Source organism: Carettochelys insculpta, chromosome 9 (assembly GCF_033958435.1).
Source record: "Carettochelys insculpta isolate YL-2023 chromosome 9, ASM3395843v1, whole genome shotgun sequence".
Lineage (NCBI taxonomy): Eukaryota > Metazoa > Chordata > Testudines > Carettochelyidae > Carettochelys > Carettochelys insculpta.
The window spans coordinates 28,769,569-28,797,559 of record NC_134145.1 but is presented as its reverse complement, the minus strand read 5'-3'; the positions used below and the strand labels follow the sequence as shown (position 1 = coordinate 28,797,559).

Below are 27,991 nucleotides of genomic sequence, written 5' to 3'. Positions count from 1 at the left end.
GGAGAGTGACCAAAATGGTAAAAGGTTTAAGACACAAGACCTGTTAGAAAAAGGTTAAAAATACTGGGTATATTTAGTCTTGAAAAAAGAAGAGTGAGGGAGGATCTGCTAATTAACTGCAAATATGTTAAGGGGAATTCAGAGGTGAAAGTAAGTGGCGTGCCACTCCAGCAACCCCCCCGTCCTCCAAAATTCGTACCTTCTGCCAGCATGCATCCCTGCATCCCGCTCCCTAGCTGGGGCAGGAAGGCACAGAGGAGTGAGCAACCCCCGCTGTGCGAAGTCTTCTCACTCCCTGACAGTGATGAAGGAGAACAGCAAGCAGCGCCCTGGTATGAATCTCAGGGGGTGGAGAGATTCAGTCCCCTGGACCTTCTTAAATAGCACCCTTGCCCCTGCCTTCCCACACACATACCCACCCCCCTGCCGAAGACCCTGCTCACACCCCAAACTCTGACTCCTGCACCTCATCCCACACACCCCAGTCCTCTGCCAGGAACCCCTTCTCACACCCCACCCCTAGCTCCTGCCTCTCCCCCAAGATCCCCTGCCCCAAGCCCCTTCTCATAGCTCAACCCTGACTCCTGCATTCCTCACATCCTGAGCCCTTTGCCATGAGCCCCTCCTCACACCCCCCAACCCTGATTCCTACATCCCCTACAGCCCTCTGCCCTGAACCCCACATCCCCAGGCATTTGCCTTGACTTCACCCCCCCATGCATGCAGCATGTGCTGAGCCCCCTGCCACATGCCCCACAAACCTCTGCCCTGAGTTCCCACACTCCACCCCACACTTAAATTTCTTATAGGTATGATTGTATCACAACCTCCCCAACCTCACAACCTTGAGACACTCCACTCAGGGGGTTCAGCCCCCTTCCCTGGGGGGCTGTTACAATGGTATGTGTCAGAAATTTAAATTACTTTCACCTCTGGTAAGGACAACTGCTCTCCTTATCCATTGCAGGAAGGACTAGTAATAGGGTTTATCTACAGCAAGGGAGACATAGGTTAGATACTAGGAAAAGCTCTCTCCAAGTACAAGAATAGGCTGCAAGTGGAATCTGCACCATTGGAGGTTTTAAGAACAGGTTATACGCACACAAACACACCTTTGGGAATGGTCTAGATTTAGTTGGCTATGGCTCAGTGCAAGGACACGGATTAGAACAGAGGTTCCCAATCTATGTTCCAGCAGAATACTGGGGTTCCGTGAGCTACTGCGAAGTGTTCCACCAGCAAAATTGATTAACAGTGGTGTCTTCCCCATGTTCAGGGGAAAAAAAAATAAATTCTGGGATGCAATTCGCTCAAGTTTACAGTTTTGCTCACCATTAGCTTAGACCTACAGTAAACCATGGCTCAAGCCCCACCACCCCCCAGCCCCAGATAAACCACCACCACCTTCTTGGCCCCACACGGCCACGGCTCAACACTCCTAACCCCAGCTCAAACCTCCTGGCCTCCTGCAGTCCCAGCTGAAACCTCCCAGCCCTGCACGGCCACAGCTCAACCCCTCATAGTTAGTACAATGTAAAAAAGGTGAAGTGTTCTGTGGAGAGCACCGTGATGTCCAAGGGTTCCACAACCAGAAAAAGTCTGGAAACCACTGGACCAGAAGATTCTTGAGATCTCTTCCAGGCCCACACTTCTGTGATTCTATTACTTTCCCTCAGGCCATGGCCACAGAAGATATTTAAACAGAGCTTGGAAAACATATGTGCAGCCTGTACTTAACAACTGTTCCAAATGCAGCATTAAAGTAACTGATATTAGTTTGAAAAAGGGCCCCACTGGAAGCTGAACATTGCTCAAGCTATTTTCCAGCTCTCTTTTGCTCATCTGTACATAGCACACTGTTTATCTGAATGTAGGGGCACCCAAAAGTTTCAGACAACTGGGTATTTGAACAAATAGAAATGCTATTCATTAACACAGGGCTGCATGGAGAATATACTGTGGACTTGGAAAACTAAGATTATCAGACAAAGGGAATTTAGATATTTGAAATTATACTGAATTTCACATAGAGTGTAAGGCTAGTTTACAATAATATTTTGACATCAGGTTTAAAGGTCTTTCTATGGGAGACAGGGCTTTCTGAAATCCCAAGATGCTAATATGTAACTGACTCTTGGAAAGAACATGCCCCCAAAGCATACACCCCATGCTGCCTACCACCCAGCTATACACACACTTTTCATAGGTAGAAGGCACCTGTAGTTTAAATAATCTGAAAAGAAGAAATTTTGAATGTCACAGAATGTCACATAATCAACAAGATGATAACATCTAGGTCCCTGATAGTCTCTTCAGCTTCTATTTCTTGTATGTCTGCTTCATTTTAGCATACTAACTATGATCCCTGGAAATGTGTGTTGCTGCATAGTACTAATCTTAAGAGAATATGATGTACTTTATCATAAATCCATTGTACTACAATGCATTTACAGACTAAGCAAGGAAGTTATCTGCACACGCCTAAAATTTGAGAATCTGCTTTGTTCACATTTTGAAGCAACTGTTCTTAAAGTATTTACCTTAAAGGAATACTCCAGTCTCACAAGAAAAGGAAAATTCACTGCTTGTAATATTCTCTTTTCATTCAGCGTGTGTTCTATTTGTTTCAGTTTGACAACCTACAAACAAACAATCAAATTCTTCAGTCTAAACAATAAATCACATGCTTTCCAGTAAATATATTAAAATAGCTGAATTGAAATGCAAAACAAGAAGGTACACATGGATAAATGAAAGGCTTTCTAGTACCACACTACCATGTCATATTTAGAATTTCTTCCCTGTAACTTGTAGAAGACCACAACTCTGAAAACATGGCTAATGGATGTCTTCAGAAAATAGTAACAGTGAGGTAGCCGTGTTAGTCTTTACTTCAACAAAACAAAACAGCACAAAGTGCTACATTTCTGCTGTTTTGTCTCTAGCAGATGAAAGCCTTTTTATTTCTGTAAATTTGGACCAAGGGTGTCAATGGGACAAACTTCACATGCCCATGACAATGTACAGTAAATTCTTGTTTAACAGGTATTCGAGTAATTGGCACTCTCAAATAACTGGCGTAACTCAGAGCCAAGTAGCTCAGATGGGAGTGGGGGAGGAGGAGGATGCGGGAGAGAGCAGGGGAGCTTGCTGGCTGCACTCACAGGCAGCAGGCTCCTGTGCTTGCTCTCTGTCCCCTGGTGGTGGCTACACTGTAATAAGCTGGGAGCAATAAAATCTCATTGGTTTAGTTGGAAGCGACTCTCCTAGAGTGACGTAACTGACAAACCTCACATGTCTTGGCATCCTGTTCCCTACAGAAATTAAAAACAGGCATACTTAATCTAGCCCCATTAATCATGTAGTTAGCTAACAATGCAAATAGATAACAGGAACTCCTCTCTCCTCTGAGCCCCATGACTGCGGGCTTCCAGTGCAGGCTCCATGGCAAGCTGCCTGTTTTAAAGGGAACAGCAGTCATGCAGCACTTTAAAAGACTAACAAAATATTTTTTTAGGTGATGAGCTAGACGGGAGTGGGTCCCTCTGACTATTTTGTTAGTCTTTAAAGTGCTACATGATGCTGGTTTGCTTTGTTAGAATACAGACTAACATGGCTATCTCTCTGTTACTGTTCTTCAAGGGGAAAGCTGGGCATTGAGGTGGGGGCACTCTGGAGTCAGACGCAGCAAGCCCCACAGTGCCACCTCCCTCCCCTCCCCCTGTGGGGCTCTGGCTTGGAGAGTTTTTTCAGAGCATTGGGAATGGGAGATGGCAGCTGCAGCCTCCTCCTGCCCAGGCCCACTCCCCAGCCCATCGCCATCCTGCAACTCAGCACAAAGCCAGGAAGGAAAGCCCTCTGTTCAGAGGCAACTATAATAATCTACTACAAAAGGAAACAAATGGTAGGCTCCAGATCCCTCTTCTTCTACTGCTAACAGAAAATAATTCTATTTCCCTTTCTTTTAACTCCACCAGTAAATAATCACTCCAGATTTCCCTACTTCTCATCATGCAATTTATCAGTATCCCATTGCGAGAACTGGAGGAAATGCTTACGACTTGAGGACTACTTTCAGTTATTAATGATCTGGGCCAGCTTTGAATCGCTTACCTACAGGTGAAAGGCTTTGTATCCCATCTCATTATCAAGATGCTAAGCTACTGAAGTCTCTTAAAGCTGCATTCATTTTATAAAAACTTACACACACACACACACACACACACACACACACACACACACACACACACACTTTACAAAAAACAGTTTTATGTAGGATACAACAAACAATTTCTTTAAAGAACGCAAAAGAGAACAAAAAAAAAAAAACAAAACCAAAAATCAAAATAAAATTGGAGCCCTTCAAAAGCACTGTTTATTAAACAGAAATCTGATCACAGAATCACAGGGTTGGAAGATATCTCAGGAGGTCTTTTTGTCCAGCCATCTGCCCAAAGCAGGATCAACCCAACTAGATCATCCCAGCCGGGGCTTTGTCAAAGCACGATTTAAAAACCTCTAGGGATAGAGATTTCACCACCTCTCTAGGTAATGCATTCTAGTGCTTCACCATGCTCCTAGTGAACTAGTTTTTCCTACTATCCAACCTAGACCTCCCCACACTGCAACTTGAGACCATTACTCCTTGTTCTGTAAGTGACTAGGCACTATACAGTTTCCTTATGTTGAAGAATGTTCGATCAGATTTCATCTAAATCCTAGTCACTTACATGTAATCAAAAGATAATTAAAAGTTAAAAAAAATTATCTTTAAGTTTAGCCGTTTCTGCACTTCTCTTACTTGAACTTTTTAGCATATTCTGTGAAAGACTAATTGCTAAGGACTGCTATGAAGCAAAGACATTTCTTCAAAACCATGACTGAAAAAAATGGGAACTACCTATCTAGGAACAGTATTAATTGTTTGAATGGTTGATAGTATTAAATGTAGTAAGGAAAAGTATTACATGTGTAACCATATATAATCAGATTCATGCTAAAATAACATTTCTTCTTAGTAATATCTATCTAATAAATTATACGGCAAATTCTCTGAACTTGAAAAGTTTTAGCTCCCACTGGCCAGGTCTTGGGGTAGCAAGTGACTGCCCCTGGACCTAGGAACTGGCACACCATGCCAACAGCTTCTGGAATCTGTGGCCACTAGCAGCTAGGTGGTGGCAGTGCCTGCAGATGGGGGCAGTGTGCAGAGATCTTTGCGTCTGGGAGTGTCACTTCTCAGGAGTAGCCTGAGGTAAGCACTGGCCGTTGTCTTCATCCTGCATTGACTCCCACACTCTAGTCCCCTCCCACATCCCTGAGCCCCTTCCCACTCCTAAACTCCCTCCTGGAGCTCGGGAGCAAGCCCCCAGCCACCTCTGCATCTAGGAGCCAGCAGAATTTGCTGCCCACTTCTGGGTGCTATACAGAGCCAGCTACTGCAGCCATCTGGACTTTTTGTGGCCTGGAGAGCTGTGCTGAGCCATCAAAGTCCATCTTCAACTGGGAAGCCATCAAAGTCCATTTTCACCTTGCACAGGTGGCAAGCTTAAGAAGCTGTGGGGTGGGCTGCTCCAGCTCTCCCTCACCTCAAGAGCTACAGGCTGGCTGCTCCAGATCCTCTTAAACTCCTACTCTGCCCACAGGTATGCAATTAAGATGTTAATTTTGCTTTAAATTAATTGCAGTTAACAGCTGTGAATAATTAGCAGCTCTAATCAAAATATTTGAAGAATAGAAAGGAAAAATCCACACAAAAGCTGAAAATATGAGAAAGAATGGACAAAATATAAAAAGCTAAGTAAACCAAACACACGCTTTCCAAAACCATACTAATCTAAAGATCCAGAGAATGAAATATGATCGTTTGCATACAAAGAGACTATGACTAGAGTGCAGGATTTGTTACTTGTGTTTTTTTTTTCCTCTCACAGAATTGCTAAAGAAAAGCAACAATTCTATTTTCGTCTCAGAAGTACAAGGGCCAGCTAAAACCTATTTTAACAGCGTGACAAGTGAAGATAATGGGATGCAACATTTTTCCAGACCAGAGATGATGATTTGCAATGCTCTCTACAAGCAAAAAACAGTTTTAAGCACATAAAATATAAGTATAAAGTGTTCCAACCTTCTGTTTATCTAGTATCTTCATAGCATAATACTGTTCTGTGCCTTTATATTTTACCAGCATAACTCTCCCAAATGATCCTGTTCCAAGAGTTTTTTGTCTCTCAAAATCATCTAGGCCAGCGGTATTCTAAATGGGCATAAGAAGATAACAGATTAATAAATAATTATTACAGTTGTACATAGACACACTTAGGCTATGTATAGATTGCTGAGATTTGTCAGCAAAAGATACGTAAACAGCTCAATGCATTTGCATATCTTTTGCCAATAGTTCTGTCGAGAGAGGCTTTTCTGATATTTGGCCTGTCCGCCTCAGGCCAAATGTCAGAAAACTCACACTGTCAAGTCATCCCTCCTGCACTGTTGAATGAAGCGTACAGGGTGTTGACAGAATGCTCCCAACCAGCACATCTGTTCTGACAGATCTGAAGTCTGGATGTGCACTCTGTCGACAAAACTTCATTCGACAGAAGTCTGCAGTCTAGACATAGCCTTAGTGATGGGAAATGTAATAATTTTTCAAAGAGGATTGATGCAGTCTGTTCTGTCAAAGTTAAAAGAAACTAGAGCCCTGACTAATGTTAAATTATTTCACACAAAGAAATTTGTAATTGTGCTTTCATTAAAAGAGAAAGAAAATAAAGAGAATTTAAGTTTAAAAATTACAGAAATATTGGTACCGAGATGGTATCTAGTTGGCAGTAAGGATTTAATTGGCAACAGATTGATCATGATGTTAACACAAGAAAAAAAGAAAACAAAACCCGCAAAAGATCAGAATCATCATCACATATCCACTCAAGTGCTGAAGAGAAGTTTACATGGGAACGTGCTGAGGAACACATTTCATACATTGTGCAGAATTCATATTAGAACACATCTGTAAAAGATACCTATCACCACAATATATGAATGCTATTTGAAAAGCAACTAAAAGTACAACTTTTTTCAAAAACAGAAAGCATAGAATATTCACTTTCACTCAGTAAGAGGAAAATTTCTCCCCCGAGCCAATAGAGTACCAACTAGAAGAGTACTTTTCAAGAGGAATGTCCAAGATATATACCAAGGCCTCCTGTTACAAAAGCTTGTTTTATCAGGTCACCAGAATGGTGAGATTCAAGCTATCAAGTTACCAGTGAGAATAATTTCATAGCAAGGAACCTCTCACTAAATATGATCTTATCTGAGCTTCTGAGACTACAACCCAAGCATCTTTGTTGATCTCAACTGTAAATACAGAAAATGGATTTCAATTTTTAACATGGACTCAACCGTTTTTGTACGGAAAATATCTTCAATCTTCTATAGCATCCATCATAGTAACATCTGAGTATTGGATACTACACTCATTTCCAGAAAAGCTACCAGTCAGAGTCATGCAATGCATCTGTATTTTAAGTCATAGTTCCTTACCTGAGGAGGGCTTTCCCATTTTCTTAAGAAATCTTCTTTGGCTTTGGCTAGGAACTCTTTCACTGAAAATACGAAAAAAATTCCCTTAAATTCAATTCACTAAACAGGTAATGCAGATGTCTGATACATTTCTCTATTAAGTATGGCTGGTTTAAATAAAACTACATGATAAACTGCTCTTCAGCTCATCTAAAAAGATTAACTGCCTCTACTAAACACAAAGCAAGCATCAGCAACTCTAAGATTTCTACAGTATATCCAGTAGACCACCCACTCTTTGGAAATACTCCATATTTCTACATAAATTAATCACTTAATCTATTTTAAATCTAATGGTCCACAATTCCGTACACACAAGCATCTTTTAAGGTGATGTTAAGCATTCTCACATTGGAAAAAAAAACTTGCCTTTTTGCAATCAATCTGAGGCAAGCTTTTTTAAAAGTATACTTTCAATAACCGGAGAGCAAAATAATTCTCATTGTTCCCCTCTCCCACCACCTTTAGTTAAAGGCTGACTGCAGCAGAAGTACAAATTGTGCAGGATTATTGCAAACTGCCAAAGACAAAACACAGGGATATAGAAACACTGCACATTAGAGATGCCCATAGTCAGAGAATGAACGTTTAAAAGGTATTAATTTTCCATTTGAAATTAAACCAATTAGCATGAGTACAATTTTGGATGATTGTTTAAAATGTGCACAAGCATACGATAATCAAAGATCATTTTTCAAATATTTTCATTCTAGAAGGTCTTGATCAGGATAGGGTATTTTACAGCTGTAATGCAAAACAAAGGCTTTTTCACTTTTTACTGTTATTCTGAAACATTGAAAGAATCACCATCAGAGAAAAACTCATGCTTATTTTGTTTTATCGAGGTCACTCCACATAATACGAGATTAGCAGTGGTAGGCTTTCTGTGTTGATAAGCTTTGGTATAGGAAATTTTGAAAAAATTCAACAATATAATAAACCATAATCTGAAACATTTTTAATAAACATATTTACATTTCTGCTGTTTTTTTTTAAAGAAGAAAGAAAACCTGGTTTTATGACTTGCTAAAAACAAGCATGTGATGAGTAGTCAGGCTGTTCCTGCTGTTTGCTTCCTCAAACAATATGAATGCCTCACCTACATGGATTTTTTTTTTTTTTATTATCTCTAACCATTGCACCAGTGCTGGTATTGCTACAACAATGCTAGTAAATGTTGTGCTTCCTAAAGCAGACTAGTCATTGGTATTTTTACCACTATGCCACCTAGTACTGAAGTTAAACACAGGGATGAAAATGCCACTGGCTGGCTTGCATTGCTGACACAGGTGGAAATGAATCAGTGTAGGAAGAAATTAAGAAAATTCTCACATCAGATACAGTCTTAAAAGCTTGAGTAATGTTTATATCAGCTTTATTATGTAGGAGGGCCTCAAATCTAAGCACAACCTTTTACAGTCCAAATAAATTCTACCTATTTTATATTTATAATATAATTTATATTATATATAATAATTATAATATTTATAATGACCTGTGATGATTTATAGTTTAAAATCAGCTTTGTTCATATGTATTTAGATAAGTTGTTTCTATTTCCAGTAATATCTATTTACATACTAGCATAAACTAAGACTATTTACACATGACAGAACGCTAATGAATTGGTTAGTAGCACACTGTGTTAAACTAGGCCTTTTAAAATGCTGTGTGGAGCAGTGTACAGCCCACAGGGCCAGGCACCATTTTTTAAAAGCAAGTATAGTTAGTGCTCACTGATTATTCCTTCATACCTTTACTTCTTTCCCAGAATATTAGTTTAAAAGGACCCAGCAATGGTAGAGTGGTGAGGAATATACAATACCCCTGGGCTTTAGGAACTGTGACAACAGAAGCACAGTAGTCATTTTTGTAAAAGGAATTTATTCAGTGTTAGAGCAAATTAAACTGAAATAATTTAGTGAGTGATTAACAACATATTGAGCACATCCACAGTGAATAGGGGAAAAACAAACAAACAAAAAAAATTCCTTTTGTCTTTTGAGCCAGATACGTTTTCACCTAAGCTCATTTAAAGACAGTAATGCCTTCTGATAATGGCATGGAATTCCTCCTTAACTACAGGAGGAATGATGAACATTTGGTTTCACAACTGATTGTTTTGAGCTAGAACAGGGCAGCTATTTTTGATCAACTTTTATAAACCTAACTTTGAATTAAATTCAAGTAACCTAAAAAAATTTAAATGTTCATAAAGACAATAAAAAACAAAAACATGTCAAGGTTTGCTAGTCTATACACTATCAAAACAAAAAGCAGTCAAGTAGCACTTTAAAGACTAGCAAAATAGTTTATTAGGTGAGCTTTCGTGGGACAGACCTACTTCTTCAGACCACAGCCAGACCAGCTATGGTCTGAAGAAGTGGGTCTGTCCCACGAAAGCTCACCTAATAAACTATTTTGCTAGTCTTTAAAGTGCTACTTGACTGCTTTTTGTTTTGATAGGTCAAGGTTTGTTTGTCTGGGTGTTTAGTTTTTTGGAAGTAAGTGGAAGGACATCAAAACATATGGAGTATGTAGCATCATTACATAAGGAGCTGCAGCTGATACCATGAGGAATAATTTTGCCCCTCCACTGCAGAGCAGACAGAAAAAATTAAAGGCTTTTTTTTGTTTTTGTTTTTCCCTTATGGAGTTACATATTCTTTCATTGACATTTTTGGCCTCATTCAATATCCTTAAGGGCATCTGTCACCATCTATTTAAAATTTACTTGCACAGAGATTTATTAACTAGATTATTTTACAAACAGTCAGCCTTTCTAGTCTATTCTGATAATGGAATAAAACATGCTAAATATTGAAAAATAGCATTCTGGAGAGAGATTCAACTCAAGAATTAAGAGGCCAGAGGAATTCTTCCTTATGTAACGCCGACAGACCTCACTTGCTGGCCCCAAGGATAGAACCTGCAAGCTATAGGGTCTAAAGCCCTGCACTCTACCCATATGAGCTCGACGCCAGATGGCTCTCAGCCAAGGCTGTAGAGCAGAGACTTCACTCACCCCAGATGAGGTCTCAGTGCCTCTAGGTACTACACATATTAATCCTCCACATTATCCTACCATGCTTTCGGTCTGCTCTCTTCAAAGGTAATGATGAAAACATCTTATTTAAATAAATGTTCTGGATCCCACTTACTAATCCTTTAAATATGCATATTTTAACATTACAGTATGTTACAATGGCATGCATTGTGTGTTACAAAACAGCTGTGGGGGGGAATTAAATCCCCTACTGTAAAAATACCTAGAGGTAAAATATGCAAAAATCACCCAGGAGACTTAGAAACCCAAGGCTACATTTACCCTGTAGATTTCTGACAGCACAGCTACATCAGACAGGGGAATGAAGAGATGCAATCCCTAACCAACATACTATGCTCACAAAACTGCAGCTGTAGCTATACCCGCAAAGCTGTGCTTTTACCAATATAGTTAATTTATGTTATAGGAGCAGGTTTTATTAGACTGGTGAGGAGCGCTACTTTCTGAAAATTGCTGTATCTACGCTAATAATGTTTTACCAGCATAATATACCAATAGTGCTACACCGGCAAAGCACTCCTAGTATAGACACAGCCTTGGCCTACATTATTTTTCATAGTTTAGACCACATTTTCCATTGCTTCCTCACTCCTAAGACCAAGTGAAACTCAAATAATCATCAGTGTGACTGAACCACTTAAATATCTAAAACTTCGGAAAAAGGGAGCCAGACACTATTGAAAATTTCAACTCTGGTCTCAGAACACCAATACCTGCATTTAAGTTTTTCACTTTTTTTAAAAAATACATAGGCTCACTCATGTTAACAGGTTAATACATGCGACCAGTACTAGGAAACTAGCATACAAAATCATTTTCTGGAAGTAGCTTTATCAAATGACTACTTCCAAGTTCTCTCTCGAGTGCACATTTTTAGCCATTTTTTAATGTTATGACTGGAATTGTTTGGGATTTTGATTTTCATTATTTTAACAACATAGTCTGTGACTGTGGGCTCTAATGAAAGAATGAGCATACCAAAGGTCTCTATATGTTCACCAAGGGTTTGCAGGAACATTCACCCACACAGATGAGATGATCAAGTGAGGAAAAAAAGAGGAAAAAAATAGTTTTATGCATTTCCACAACAAACAGAGAAAAATTAATTTAAACCTACCCCCCTTGACCACCAAGAATGGACTCCAGAAAGAACCAATCTTACACCACATAGAGATAGCGGATCATGCTATATCAAGGAATGCTTGAGTAAAAGGTACTCAAGCAAAAACAAACAAACAAAAAAAACACAATACAATTTCACACAACTAGGAAGAAAAAGGTTGCATTAAAAAGCGCAAATGAAGTAAAGCAAGCGTATCACCACAGAAATAAGCAGTTTGCAAAATTTCCAAAGATTAAGTGTTTTACTTTAAGTTAGCTGGCCCCAAGCCAATTATAAAAATAAAGATGAGAGTGACTGCATTAAGTTGGATTCCAATTACTGCAATCGTCTGGAAAACATGTGGGGTGTGGGTGCGCATGTGCACTTGTGAGAGAGATAGTTTGCATTCCTTTGAAGCACAGGGAACAGGTCACCTGCAGGTTTAAACAAGTATTAATGGCAAATTCTGTCACTTGAAGTCATGATTTAAGGACCTCAGTAAATCAACAAAGACTGAGTCTATAGGTGAAGTTCTCTGTACTTAGATGATCATGATCACTCCCTCCGACCTTAAAGTGTATGATTTTCTTCTGCCCTTTATCTTGTAAAGGCAGTGTATGTGAACTGTTCAGTGGGTATTGGCAATCACAAAAATAGAAAGTAATATCAAAATAATTCACAATACTTTCAGTCTCATTACTGTACAACAGAGCAACACCTACCTTCAAAACCCCAATTTGCATTAGTGTGTGACTGATTTTCAGTTGCGCTGTGATTTCTGAAAATTTTATGTTCTGTTTGATTACTAAATGGCTACAGTTACACTGCAGCGATCTGTCCACAGAAGTTACTGTTGGAAGAGTTGCTCCACCAAAACTTCTGTTGACAGATCATGGCTACACATAAAAGCAGATTGATCTAAAGGGCCCCTGGAGCATCTACACATCTTTTTTGTCTAAAGTTTCTGTTGACAAAATGCATTGTGTGTGTAGATGCTCCACAAGTTTAGCTGACAAAACCCCAGTTCTATCCAAAAAAACTCAGTACTGTAACCATAGCCTATGTGTATATAGAGCTAGTCATTAGCAGGATTGCCAGGAAATCTACCAAAGAAATTAGGGAAGTAGATCCTAATACACACTTCTCCAACACTTCATAGACAATGATATTCACATAGACTATGGTTTCCCAAACTGGGGAGTGTGCCACCCCAGGGGGGCGTGAAGACATTCTGGGGGGGCCTGAGGTGATCCAGCCCCCCTGTCATTTTCCCCACCCCAAGAAAGATCCAGTCCTTTCTTCCTGCTCTCATTTCACATGGGCAACCCGGTGCGGGAAACTGGTGAAGGCCCACATGGAGCTAACTGCCTCCTGCAAAAGGTAAGAGAGTGTGGGTTGGGGGCGGGAGGAGAAGGATGGGGTTAGATGGGGGGTTAGCAGTGCCTGGCGTTGGGGGAGGGGAAGGGCTGGGGCTCACGGGCAGCTGTGGCGGCTGGCCCACAGCAGCACCAGGGCTTGGGTGGGCGGCTTGGGCAGCTGGCTCCAGGAGCACAGGGGCTTCGCTGGCCCCAGTAGCATGGGACTCAAGTAGGTGGCTTGGGCAGGCGGGAAGCCCCAGCAGCGTGGGGCTTGGGCGGACGGGCAGCCCCAGCAGCGTGGGGCTCAGACAGGTGGCCAGCTTGGGCTGCACCAGGCACCCACAGGATGGGGCCTTTGCTGTTAGTCTGGATGGTCCATAATCAATCTCCTAGAATTTCCCAACTTATGAAGAAAATGCAGCATCATTTGTTTTGGCTCTTTCTGATGTTAAATTACATTTTTATCAAATTTTTGGGCCAAGAAAAATATTTCTGCTTATTTTTAATTTTAAGTAACATTTTTATATCAAGGTTTGGTGTTTATTTTAAATTATGAATTGAATTTTTTGTTAAAAGGGGGTTGGATGACCGTACAGAAGTGTTGGGGGGGGGCACATGAGAATTTCTCAAAAATCAAAAGGGGGGCATGATGCCAAAAAGTTTGCGAACCACTGATATAGATACTTGTGCTTGAGAAACTTCAGAATTTACCAGTATGGTTTTGGACTCTCAGAGTTAATTAGTGCCTGGGGAGAGAGAACAACGAATTTAAAAGGACACAGGTTCTCTTTAAGGCAGTTTCCCAAAGTGTGGTACATGTACCACTGGTGGCACTCGCAAAGATTTCAAAGGGGTACATGGCAGAAAACAAATTACTAAAATCAGAAGATAAACACAGGGACAGCACCCAGAGAGGAGGTATGCTGATACCGCCAAGGTTCTGAAAGGGGTACACAAATGTTTTCAGTTTGGGAAACACTGCCATAGGGATATGGAAAGTATTGGAGACTTATGAAGAACAGACTGAAACCCATGCTCCCCGAAGTTAACTTTCTGAGATGAGCTAAGCCTACCTAAAAATCTAGGTAAGATAAATGTATGCAGAACATTTGTGTGTGTGGGGGGGTGTTTGAAATTCTCTCTCTTGCAATTTGATTTTTCCCTCCTGTTAAAAGTAAACAATGTTCTGTTTTAAGGAGACAATTTGGGTCACTGTATTCATCACTGGCCACAAGCTCCTGAAAGGAAACACTGCAGATCCTGAGCCAAGCCACTGGGAGTAAGGACATTCACTACAAAGGGTACTGCACCCTAAAACCTGGTGTAAGAATGGGAGAAGTGTGAGGATTCCAAGATCTCAAAACAGTGTGCTTTCACACACAAAAGAACAGGTCAGAAGCACAGCTAATACTGAACCAGGGCAACATGAGTTACTTTGCCTTTCTTCCCCTGCCTCCCCCACATGAATAGTTTGAGAGCCATGTATTTGTTTTTCACAAGTACAACCCACCCACCAGCAGAAGCCAACATGCCAGAAGCTGGGGGTGGAGGGACCTACGGATAGGATTCATGGAAAGAAAGCAAAAATTAAGCTGATCAAAACTAAACACTGAGCACTACAAACACCCCATCTGCTGTGCTAAATGCCAGTTTCTGCTTGGCATTTAGCATGCCCTTTATCAACACACAATTTAATTTTAATTCCAGGCACTGTGATATAATCATTTAAAATGTGCAAAGATAATCAGAATCAGAAAATGATATACACTATGAAGTCTCTACTCTCCAACTACTAGTACAATATATAAATACATACTGAGAACGCACAGGATAATCTTGTTTCAGAAGACACTATATCTACTTAGTTTATTCTGTGAGAAGCAACAATTGCTTAGTTTTGTAGCCCTAGAGTTACCCTTCATATAGATAAATATGAATGTTTTATGACTGAAATATGATACGCTAACAAATGGAAGATTGTTATGGTCTAAATATAGGATTGGAATTCTCCACAGTTCTAAGTCCATCTCTTATATGCATTCACTCTGTGGTTTTAACCAAATCATAACCTCACAACCTCAGTCTTTCGTCTATGAAATGCGGATAACTTGAAACTCACATGGCTGAAGTGTGGATTTGTTTATCCTTGTAGAAGTCTTTGAATTAGAAAGACACAAGTGCTATGTATTAGGATGTCTCCCAGGAGATCAATTAACTTTTTTTATTAATCTGCTCCAAATAGAATTTAAAGGACCTCAGTCAACTGACAAAAATGCATCAAAAGCAAAAATATCTGAATTTTTACAATGTGAAAGATAGTTGGCAAAAAAATAAAATCCAGTGTGAGACTGGAACATAGTACAGGTCAAGCTAGTCAGCTGACACAAATACAGCTCTGTGGCTTTGAAGTTCTGGTCAGGGTCATCCATGGTAGTAGCTTTCTCAGAAAGCCTCCAAAATTTTCATGGTGGGTTAGAAATAAAATGATACACATGAAACAGATAGGAAGTCAATAAGCATTGCAGGAACTGGTGGTTTTCAAAGGGAAAATCTTCTGTTTAAATACTCCCATTTTGAAGTTAATAAATTAAGTTTATTATTATTGTCACAGAGTTGTAGTCAAAACTGTACATGCAGAAGACTAGACTGAGTACTACTTCACAATCTGCAAATTACGCTCTTTGAGCCACATAAACCTGCAGATTTCTTAGTGCTATTATGACAGATGTCCCTACATTAGTGGTGATGAGTTCAATTTAAATACAGTATCTAAAATGTATAGGAGACCTACTATTCATAAGCTGATAGGAAAGACATACAGGGGTCACACTAGCAAGCACCTTAGACCATACTGTCGTAAGGCCTGGTCTACACTAGGGAACAAAGTCTATCTCAGATACACGGTTCTAGCTATGCCATTAGTGTAGCTAGAATCAATGCATCAGGATTTACTTCGTTCCCTAGTGAAGTTCAGGGTTCTTCAGGCTCGCGCCAATGTCCCTTACTCCACACAATAGCATGGAGTACCAGGGTTGACAGCTGAGTCCAGAGAGATCGATTTTGCCACGTCCTCAGGGACGCAGAAAATCAAACTCTGCAGGATTAGTGATGGTGCATCAAACGCTGGGTAAGTATAGACATACCCTAAACAGAACATCATTCACTCCTGGCTGCCAGGAAGAGGTGCTAGGGTTTTATCAGCTCAGAGAGGTAAATGTGTTAGTTTGTATCTTCGCAAAACAAAGCGAGCCGTCCTGTAGCACCTTAAAGACTAACAATTTTATTTATTAAGTAATGAGCTTTCATGGGAAAGACACACTTCAGATTCTGCTTCAGAATAAGAAGTGGGTCTTTCATGAAAGCTCATCACTTAATAAATAAAATTGTTAGTCTTTAAGGTGCTACAGGATGACTTGCTAGGGTTGTGTAAGAATGCTTTCCTGACAAAGCTCTTTCCTTCTTTATCAGCTTAGGTCTTTTTGGTGCCTCAAATTTGAAGCCTGCCTTAATTCCCTGATCTGACTGTCAGAAGGGGTTTTGCTCTCTTTCTACTGCAACACTGTTACTCTTGTACTCGAGCATTTTTCCTTTTTTTGAGAGGTGGGGGGGGGTAGGGCGTGTGGAGGGGTTGGGGGGCATGTCTTTCATGAATATTTCAATCTCTGCCTTCCTCAAGGTTAAGAGACGGTCCAAACTCTAGTGCTAATCTCCCACGAGGAGCAGCAGAATGAAAATGACATCACTTTGGTAAGTTTAATAGTTACCTAAATGATTTTGAAATAGGAGCCGTGACATTAGAGACAGTATTATTAATTTCATCCTGTTGCTTCTAGTTAAAATTAAAGCAATAGCAGGGCACTGCAGCTAAATGTAGTCTCAGAATGTAGCTGGCTCTGCATCAGTTCAGCACTTTGAACTAGCATCTTCATGCTTATATGTATCTCTGTACTGCCACGTTAAGCCAGAATAGCCTAGCATGGGTAAAACATACTCAATGCAAATTGTACACATGTGGGAGTGCATATCTGCCTCCCCAATAACACTTTATTAAAACAGTCTGCTAGATTCTCCAAGTTCCACGGTTCACACAGTGCCCAAAACTGTGCCACTTGAAGAATTAATCTGAAAGTTGTGCTCGCTCTCTTGCGGAAGGTGATGCTTCAGGCCGTGGCAGTGATGTGAGAACAATACTTTCAGTAAATATACTTCCAGTAACTTTCATGTGGAATTCCTTAGAACTAGTTTAAATACTGAAGGTGAAAGCAAATAGCATTTGGCAATGAGAACTTTTAATTAAAGCATCATTAAGGCATTCAGTTTGCAAACCACAATCTGTTTCATATTGCACCCAAATTACCTATTTCCTTCCTATCCACTAACCATAAGAGAGTATTATTTTGGATGCATTTCCCGAAGTTATGCATTGGACCAATATTACACCACAGATTTAAGAAAAGGCTAGTACTATCAGCTTTTGGCCAACCGTCAGCATGGAGGATGGATTTCTTGGATAGCATCTCTCTTCACATGTAGCAAAAATGGGGCTGGCAAATCTGGGATGAAAAGATTAGCCAACATGGGTAACCTCTGATGAAGAGGGGAGAAAATACACAAGAAAGTACACCCCAGGTAATACTACGGGGCTACGTTTGCACTAGAGCTTTGTTGACGGAACATGGCACTTTCATCAACAGCTTTCTGCCTCTCCCCCATAAGGCAGAATGCCTTTCCTCGACAGAATAGGTTGACAAAAAAGCCGTGGATGTTCCCGGGGGCCCTTTGTCAACAGACAGGGCTTCCAGGTCACCAGGCAGCCCTGTCTGCTGTGCTTCCAGTTGGCTGCTCTATTGAGAAAGTGGCTAAGCAGTCTGGCTGCTCTCTGTCAACAGAGCAGATCAACAGAGTGATCCAGTTTTGTGTGTGGCTGCAATCTGTCAACAGAACTTTTGTCAGAAGATCTCCTCCTACAGCAATTTCTGTAGACAGGTCACTCTAGTGTAGACATAGTTCTCTAATCTTCTCCCAGGCTAACAGAAGTCCGGCTTGACTAGCCTGCCTTTTCATTATGAAGTAGGTAGACTGCCAGCCTGTAATGAAGCAAAACCCAAGCTCAAGCCTATATCCCCAGCTATGCCAGCTAGCCCAGGCTTAAAGCACCCTCAAACCAGTATCTGTGTAGCTGTACAAGGGTTAAGGACAACCAGCCAGGCGAGAGCCTGAGCTAACACTGCAGTGAAGACATACACTATAAAGGACACGAATTTTTTGGAAGCAGAAACATTTTCTGCAATAATTAATAATGCAGCCTTTATCACTTGACAGAGCAAACCTGTGACTTGCCAGTGGAAATTAGAGGAGTACATTTTTCAAGCTCTGAAACAGATGAAAGGGATTTTATTGATTTTAATAAAAATACATACAAGGCATGGCTTCAAGACACCCATGTGTCTAAACATGACTACAAAACAAAATGCAAAATTGACAATAATAAATGAAAAGCGGTATAACTTACTCCATTTTGAACCACCTCAGATGGAGGTAGAGGGCTATGGTAGGGAGTAAGTAGAAGAGGGAGAAAGTGTAATTGAATAACAAGAGGAGCAGAGAAGGAGAGGGAGGCAGGATACAGTAATGAAATGGAGAAGAAGAATAAAATGGCAGATGCTACCCCAAGGACTAGGTAAAGGTAACTGGAACCCCTTTAATGTGCACATTCCACACCTTCAGAATGAATTTGAAACTGCAAAGTACAAAATTAAGGAAAACAACTTTCACCTAAAGGCTCAAAAATAAAAGGCAGACAATTTGTTCTCTTTTAAATTATCTCATTCATCATTTTAAACTCTTGATCTTGCCAGTATGGTAACCATGTCTGTGTTAGACCCTGGAGCAATTAAATGGTTGTTAAAGGGAGCACTGTTAGAGAGCCCAACTATTTTCAGCTGCAATTCTAGAAGTGAGCTTTTTTTATATGCTATATCAACTCATATGACCAGAGAAACAGTCAACACCTGTACCGTCTTTGCTTTAAAAGATGGTTGTTGCATGCACCTCTGTGTTTCGGCCATTACTTTTAGAGTACGCCTATACTTACTGGGAGATTGACGCGGTCAGGGTCAATATTCCAGGTTCAATTTCACATGCTTAGTGGGGATGCATAAAATAAAATTACCAGGGCTCAACAATTAATGCTGGTACTCCTCTTATCAGGAGGAGTAAGAGGTCAACCGAAGGGTTTCTCCCACTGAACTCACTCTGTGAGGGCAGCCTGAGAAGTCAATATTAGATATGCAGAAGCTATACAACTGTTGTAGCTGGAAATGCATATCTAGGATCGACTTTCAGGTCTACTGTAGACCTGGCCTTAATAAAAATGTACATTTAAAATATTACAAATTAACAGTTCAAATGAACGGGGATTATTTTCTTCAGTTCTAAAATTACAGCTGATTTAAAACTAAACATATTAATACTTCAAACAGAATGAATATATTTGATCAAAGATTAAAAAGCAAATCTAAAAGAAAATATATTGGTCACTACATTCTACATTTAAAAAAGAAGGCTTTCAAAATCTAATATGTCACAACTAGCTCAGACTACTGAGAAATGAAGATTTCCTATAGGAAATATGACTATCATGAGTTTTCACAACTTGGAGAACTGATGGCCAGCTGTTACAGAGACTGTTACTTAAGACTACCGTATTAGGACAGGTCTACACTACTGGGCAATGTTGAGCTCAGGTATGCAACTCCAGCTTTGTGAACACTGTAGCTGGGATTGATGCACCTTAAAACAAGTCACTGCGCAGTGTAACCCTACCCTATAGGGTGGCGGGGGGAGTGTTGAGGGGAGAAAATCTCCCATCAACTTCCTTTACACTCCTCCTTCTGTTGGAATACTGGACTCGAGGAGAGAGAGCAACTGTGGGGCAATTTAGCAGGTTTTCACTACACCCACTAAATCAATCCCCATGCATTTTTCTCTGGCCCACCCAGCTGATTAGTACAGCATGTGTACTTACTGCCAGCAGCATGTGTACAGATGCCCCACTCCCCCCACCTTGTTTTGTTTGCAGCTGAGCTATTCCTAAGATTCTCCTGCTAGCTGTGCACAGGGGAAGGAGGAGGGGAGAGGAGAGGATAGTGACATTAGGTTATTCTTCTGCCCCTGTACCATGTATCTGCAGAGCAGGGATCGGGTACAGGTAGACACAGCTGAGCTGCTCCAGCCTGAAACACTCACTCAGTAAATGACTCACTCAGGAGTGCAGAGCGGGGAGGATGAGGAGAATACAGAGTAGGACAGATTTCCCCTAAAGAGAAAGAGGGTGGCTTCTCTCAAACTGAGGCTGTGTCTACACTAGGAAATAAAGTCGAATTTATGCCATTAGATTTTATAAAGTCAACGGTGAGTGTTCACATGTTTAGAAAAATCGACAGTGTGTCCCCATTACCTTTGCTAAGTTCAACTGTCAGCATTGCATTGTGGGTACCTATTCAACAGTTCCTGCACCCCCATTGCATTCTGGGTTTCTATGCCAGTGTGTTATGGGACAAAATGCATCATAAGTGGTTGTGGGTGTCTGATGTCACCATCCCAGAGTGCATTGCCCTCACTCACTGCTCCCATTGAAAACAAGCTGCCAAATGTTTTTTTGTGCCACTTTTGCACAGCCTGTCCCAGCACACACTGTTACAAGGCTAACCATCCAGTCCTGAGAAATGTAAAATGCAGAAATAAAAATTTGAAAAGTTTTAATTTGGAGCTATTGAAAAGTTGGTTTTTTTGGTATTGTTGAGATGCTTAATTTTGATAGTGTTATCTTGACTCGTTTCATTTTGACCTGATAGCCATGCGGTTGGGGAGTGGGGGAGAACAGCTGGAGAGCCTGGCAGCTGCATGGTGGGGAGGCAGCTGCGTGTTGCAGCCATGTGATGCAGGGGGCTGCCAGAGAGCCCAGCAGCTGTGCGGTGTGGGGGGCAGCCAGAGAGTCCAGGCTGATTCCTGCTTCCTATTTCCTACTTCCTACTCACCTGGAGAGCAGTGGAGGTGAAAAACATGGTCAGAATGGACACCTCAGGGGCTTTGTTGGATACTTGTGGAGGTCAATAACATCAAATTAAACAACACTGTGTCTACATTAGCATTAAGTCAACCTTGTAAATTCAAATTTGGTGTTACGCCTCAGACAAAAGCTGGAGTAGAAAAGACGACTTTAGGACCCCTTAAAATCAACCTAATGATAGGCGTAGTGAGGACAGGTACATTATAACATCGACCTAACTCCCTTAAAATGAACTTTATTCTCAGTGTAGACATAGCCTTACTCAGCAGCCACCAGAGCACATCTACAGTGTCACTGTCACACATATCTAGTCTGTGTCATACACAGTCACCTATCACACTCCATCTGCGTCAGTCTGTCTCACACACACAAAATGTTTTTGTTTCTCTCTCTTTCTCTCTGTAGCCCCCAGTCCCACCCCTTCTGCCCAAGACTCTACCCCTTCAGGGAGGCTCAAAGCCATCCTGCAACCAGTACCAAAATTCATAGAGTGGTCCTTCTGCAAAAATTTTTGTCCTACACCTGCCCTAAAGAATGCGTGTGAAGACCTACAGGTGGCTGAACTTTTAGATCACTCAGGCAACAGCCACACTACAGTAGCTGCAATCTGCTCAGGTTTGATCTTGCAGAGTTTCATTTTGCACCTGTGAGAAATGATGCTCTCAGCGGTCAACGTTGACCCTGCACTCCTTGTGAGAGGCAAGGCATAAGGAGGGTTGAAAGGGTGAAATGCTCCCGTCAACTTTTCACCATGTGGTCAGCTAAAATTCCGTATCAGCGGTTGATTTCTATGTCTAATGTAGAGACAGCCTTACTGATTAACCTTCTGCAAGCTGATGACATTTTTATCCCACCTCTAACACAGCATATAGCATCAGGATTTTCCAGATCTGAAGAAATGGGTCTGTCTCATGAAAGCTCATCACTTAATAAATGATACTGTTAGATTTTAAAGTGCTACAGGATGCTTTGTTTTGTACAGTACGCTATATATAATCCAAATGTATGCCGTCACTGTGATTTTACTTTTAACAAACAGAGAAAAATTTCAGTCACAGCTTTGTTCTGAACTTGTTTCTAGAGTTGCTTCCTGCAAAACCCTCGTCTCTCAACCGCATCTCTGCTTCAGATGAAAGCAAATTCTTACATCTGACAAGTATCAGAGGGGTAGCCGTGTTAGTCTGTATCTGCAAAAGCGACACGTCCTGGGGAACCTTACAGACTAACAAACTTTTTAGAGCATAAACTTTTGTGGGTAAAGACCCACTTCATCACATGCATCTGACGAAGATCTATTAGTCTATAAGGTGCCACAAGACTTCTCGTTCTTACATCTGAGTTCAAACTAGTAGGTCAGCTCTGGTCTGGCCACCAGAGTAAATCAGCACAGTACTGCTGCATCTCTATGTAGGGTTTTAGCACCTGAATGCTGAAATGTCCCTTGTGGAGTTTACTTTTAATCTTTACAGGAAATGGTTGCCTAGGGTAACAAATTGAGAAGTATTAGCGGTCCATTTATGGCCCTTAAATAGCACAGGCTGACTTCCTGAAGCAGGAAGTCATATAAACAAACAAATTCTCACATCTCTACACACAGAAAGTACACTCCACAATTTGTCTTTGTCTTCTGTGGGAAAGGGATAGGCAGAAACTAGGTAAGGCTATTATATTGTATTGATAATAGAGCAGCTACTTTAGAGAGAGAGAAACAGGATAGAGCCAAAGTAGGAGATTGTCCTGATAAGGGAAAGGCATGGGTTGAAAGAAAAGAACTGCAAGCACACATGCTATCGTGCTAGAAATGATTGCTGCGACAAAAATTATTCTGCAAGTGAAAAATTAAGAAGAACTGAGTTAACCACTCCTTAAGGAGCCAAATTATTTGCTGAGGACTCAAAGGGATATCAGATGGTGTCTAATGTAGAAGACTTCTCTAAAGAATCTAAATAATTATAGGCAGAAAACTACAGTGATGGCCTCTATCACACATCAGCATACAGCATCTTCACTAGGCATACTACAGAACTACCATCAAGTAGCACTTTAAAGACTAACAAAATAATTTATTAGGTAAGCTTTCGTGGGACAGACCCACTTCTTCAGACCAGGTCTTCTTCTTCAGGTCCGTTCCACGAAAGCTCACCTAATAAACTATTTTGTTAGTCTTTAAAGTGCTACTTGACTGCTTATTTTGTTTTGATAGTATATAGACTAGCACGGCTTTCTCTCTGTTACTAAAGAACTATAGTTGCTTTGGTGCAGCTTAGTTTATGTCCATTTGTTGTGCCTTGTTTTATAGGCAGGATTTTAAGCTTTTTGGAACAAGAACTACCTTTTTACTATGTGTTTGCACAATTTTTAGCACAAAAGTTTCTTATCCAGGACTAGAGCTCTTAGATGGGGGTGAGCAACCTTTCTGAAGCAGAGTACCGAAATTTGACCTTTTGATTTTTATGTACGGTTCAAGTGCTGGTGATACTTTTTAAAGACACTAATAGTCCTACTTACAACAGTTTCATTAACAAATAAAGATGCAGAGATTTAGAGTTTAAGTGGTAGTCAGCATAGCTTTGAGCAAGTTCCCAGTTGTATGGGGGTGGACGGCCAGGGCTGAGTTGAGCTCCTGCCTCATTTGCCAATGAAAATGCTCACATGCCACTTTTAGCACTTGTGCTGGGGTTGCTGACCCCTGTCCTAGACACTACCAGTAATAGAAACATCATTAGATAAGGGCCCTTTAAAACACGAGGCTGAAGAATAATAAAGTTTTTTAGTTTTTCAATTCTATTTAAAAACAGCCACGTATCTTTGGAAAACAGATACCTTGAAAATCAAAATTGAAAAACTAACTCCAGCTTCACAGACACAAAACTTTGTTGGCAAGAACTACTGAATCAGTTACATTAGTCAATTTAAAGGAAACTTTTCTCTTGCAATGTTTTCACTTGTATTTTGACAAGTCTTTTTATGAAGACTACATGAAAGTTGAATTGTGACAAACTTACTCCACAGACTAAGCATCCTGAATATAAGGCTTTTGCTTTGACATGCAGAGTGACTGTAATGAGGTAGAAATTTCAGAGTGAGAGAGAGAGACAGAGAGACAGAGAGAGAACCCTAAAATCTAAACTATCCTAATGAAAATTTTTGTACCAAGGTCTAGAAAGAAATGTTGAGTGTCAAGACACCTAAACATACTTTCCTAACCTATAGAGCTAAAGGAGAAGTTTTTTAAAGCTAATGCCACTTTAATATCTTTTGCAATGGATCATTGAATTTTAAATATACAAAATAAAAATGTAAAAGTTTTAGAATATTGTGAAAAATACGGTACTTTCCCCATTTTCACATCCTAAACATCTATACTGTATGAGTGCCAAAAGCTGGCACTGAACAACTGGGTATGGGAAACTCCAATATTTACCTGTTTATTTCCTCTGAAGCATCTGGCATTGGCCTCATAGGAAGCATCAGACACTGGAATTTAGGCTAGATGGACCACTGGTCTGACCCAGTTTGCCTGCTCAGCATTTGTCCACTGCCCCTCCTCCCCCAGCAAGTTTTGGCCTCTTGAATGAGGAGTTGCTCGTAAGAGGTGTCATTGAAGAGGGACAGGGTATAGGAGAGGATGCAGGAGAGTTTGTCAGCTGAAAACTGCAGGGTGCAGCTGGAAGAAACCATGTCTAACACTCAGTGGTCCAAAATGACACATGATCAGGCTGACTGGAAAGGGAGGGCTGGATCCTGTATACTGGCTGGACACTATCCTCAAGTGCACCTCACGATGACTGCTTCTGATCTCCCTGACTTCTTGGAAGGTCAGGTTGAGCAGACAGCTGGGAGGACTATGGGTAGCATTTCTTAGGCCCCTTTTGCCCTTGTCCTTCCTCCTGTAAGAGCCAGACATTGGAGCCCCTGAGGATCTAGACTGAGTCAGAGGAGGTAGAGGGCAAAACAGCTCCCTGGACTGCTGCAGGGTGTGCAGACCCAGGGAATGGAGGGTGGCTGGGGGGGCTTTAAGCCCATGGAGCCTAGAGTCAGCTCCAAAAAAAAGCCCCGAATGTTCTACTGGATGGTCCTGTACTGTATCTCCTGAGACAATCCAGAAGCCTGCAACGAGGAGCTGCAATGCATGGCAACCGCTGATGAAACCACCCTGGTACCAGAATATGTTGCATCCAAAGCCATCTGGAGGACCCAGTGGGCCACCGATGTGCTTTTGTTCAGCAAAGTGGTGGACTTGTGGGCATGATCCTGTGAGAGTCTTACAGGTTAAAGTTATAATGTCCCATCAGGGCCAGAGGGATAGACACCTGGAACTGTAAGCTGGCCATCAAATAAACTTTTTTTTCCAAATAAGTTGAGTCTCTTGGCCTCTTTACTTTTGGACATTCTGCTTGGGTGGTCCTATCTATCCCCTTTATTCACCACAGACATACCAAAAGATACTGGGGGAGATTAGAATACAGATACTCAAAGTCTTTTGCAGGACCACAGTATATCTTTTTTACTTTTCTGGATGTAGTGGGAGAATACATTTGAGGGTTTGCCACAAGGACTTCACTGCTTTGAGCATCCTTGGGTGGATGGACCATGCAATCTTTAACAAGGTGGTATCCAAGATGTCAATGAAGATCTCATCTGCCTCTTCAGCAACCTCTTTGATCTGCAAGCTCAGATTCTCCATCAACCATATAAGGAGGGCTACGTGTTCCTTAAAATTGTCTGGGGGACTTCTGGAGTGAGAAGGTCTGACCACTATCTTGTCCAGGGACAATGATGACAGCATCAACTGTGAGAGGGTGTTATTTCCTTTTTTGGGGGAGGATTCCATAAGTTCTGGGGTTTGGTGGCAAAGCTGGCTTGTCTAATGTGGCCAGAGAAAGTTGGGGACACTCAACTGGCATTGCTAGCAAACTTCACTCCTCCCCACACAGTTTCAATCCTGCCAGTGGTGTGCGGGGGGGGGGGGGGGGGCGGCGCGGGGCGGGGGGGGGGGGGGGGGGGAGGAGGCACTGTTCCTGCTGCACCAGCACCAAGACTAGTGCCAACCTGGATACCTGCATCAATGGACAGCTGTCTCTTCTTGGTGAGAGGCTCAAGTCATGGGCTGATCCCAATCACTGTCCTTCCCTATCTCTCCCAACCCCCAGTGACCAGGGTGGGGCTGCTGATGCCTGCATTTGTTCGCGGACCCTAGTGGTTCACAGACAGGAGTAACAAGACCCCAAACAGCCCCTCCAGGATGATAATGAACACTTGAGGGTGACCGATGGTTGGATGTTTGCCAGTACCAGTTGAACAAGAAATGCTAGGGACCAAGGTCACAGTGAAGGAGATCTGTACCTATGGTCTCAGAGTAACAGTCAGTGTTTTCCTCTAATTTTTATCATCCATTTGAGTAATAAATTTTGGTATGTTCATGGAGGCATGTATTAATGTGCACCGAGGTGGCTTTTGAGTCTCTCCTGGGGGGCTGCCCAAGTGTTCAGTGTACAGGGAACACCAGTTACAGTACTCTGAATTAGAACCAGAAATACGCAGTCAGACAACAGGAGACCAAAAAAACTCCAAAGAAAACACAATACTTTTTTTCTGAATAGTAAAGTTTCAAAGCTGTATTAAGTGGTTGTTCAGTTGTAAACTTTTGGAAGAATAAGCATAAAGTTTTGTTTGCCATTATGAACATTTCAGATTTATAAACAACCTCCATTTCCAAGGTGTTCAAAACTCTGAGGTTCTACTCTAATCTTAATTTCTGGAGTAAACAAAATTCCTTATTTTTTAAAAAGCCCAAAACCAAATAGATTTAAAATTTTTCCATTTTGTAAACAACTTTCAAAACAAATTATTTGAGAAAATAAATGGTATTTTTGGTTTATATATTTTGATTCATCTTCGATTGATACACCAAAATGTTACACATTGCTTCACAAATCTTTAACTCAATTTACATTCATATAAAGGATAATTATCAATATTAAAAATAACCAGGTTTTTGGTAAACAAATATATGCCTAATTAATTTATTGGATCTGTTGTAATTCTAAGTGACCGATACCTTCATTTAAGTGAAATTCTCCTTCCTTCCAGGAATGACCTCAACAATCCTGCTGTCTCACCATTTAGACAGAATAAAAGCTAGAGCAGAACAAATCTGTTCATCGAATGCAATACTAGAACACTAAAATATCCAGAATTTGCAAATTATAATTACAGAAATTTCAGAAAGTTCTCCAGTTTGAAGTACTGTTTTGCCTACATTTACATAAAAGGTTAATAGAACAAAAAGAACTATATAAACAGTAATTCCAAAATTTAAACAGAGTGATTTAATTCTGGATGACATTCCAGATTCATCATCTGAAATTTTATTTCTTCCATTTACTGATTTGGAGTGAGATTGTTTCTAATACTAAACTCTTAGCAATGTTAAAATTAAAAATATATCTGTTATGAAAAGCAAAAAAGATACAGCCTGATATTTGATACAAAGTATAAGACTTTACACATTTTTAATTTTTATTACTCACACTGATTCAATTCTGAAAAAAAGCTTAATCTATTAATTTATTTACTGCTGAACATGAAGGAAATATGAGGAACAGGGTAGATTTTTTCATATTGTGAAGACAGTATTATCTATCTATATATATATAAAAAAAAAAACAGAGTGTAGTGTCATAGGCAATAAAAAGACTTACCATTCATGTTGAAAAGCTAGCTTTCAGAAACATATTGCTCATAATATTAATCCAACATTTGAGGAAGTTATACTATCTCTAGGGATACAAGCACTGATCCTGTAA

General features: G+C 40.8%; 1 protein-coding gene across 3 annotated transcripts in view; it reads right to left on the bottom strand.

Annotated features, from left to right (window-relative positions):
* Nucleotides 1–27,991, bottom strand: part of PRKACB (protein kinase cAMP-activated catalytic subunit beta) — a 116,202-nt gene that overhangs the window by 36,094 nt on the left and 52,117 nt on the right. For all 3 annotated transcript variants that reach the window (XM_075002255.1, XM_075002256.1, XM_075002254.1), the window contains exons 2-4: nucleotides 7,546–7,607; nucleotides 6,128–6,256; nucleotides 2,541–2,639 (exon numbers count right to left, since the gene is read on the bottom strand). In XM_075002255.1, coding sequence (XP_074858356.1) covers nucleotides 2,541–2,639; nucleotides 6,128–6,256; nucleotides 7,546–7,607 — 290 coding nt within the window. The remainder of the gene's footprint in view (nucleotides 1–2,540; nucleotides 2,640–6,127; nucleotides 6,257–7,545; nucleotides 7,608–27,991) is intronic.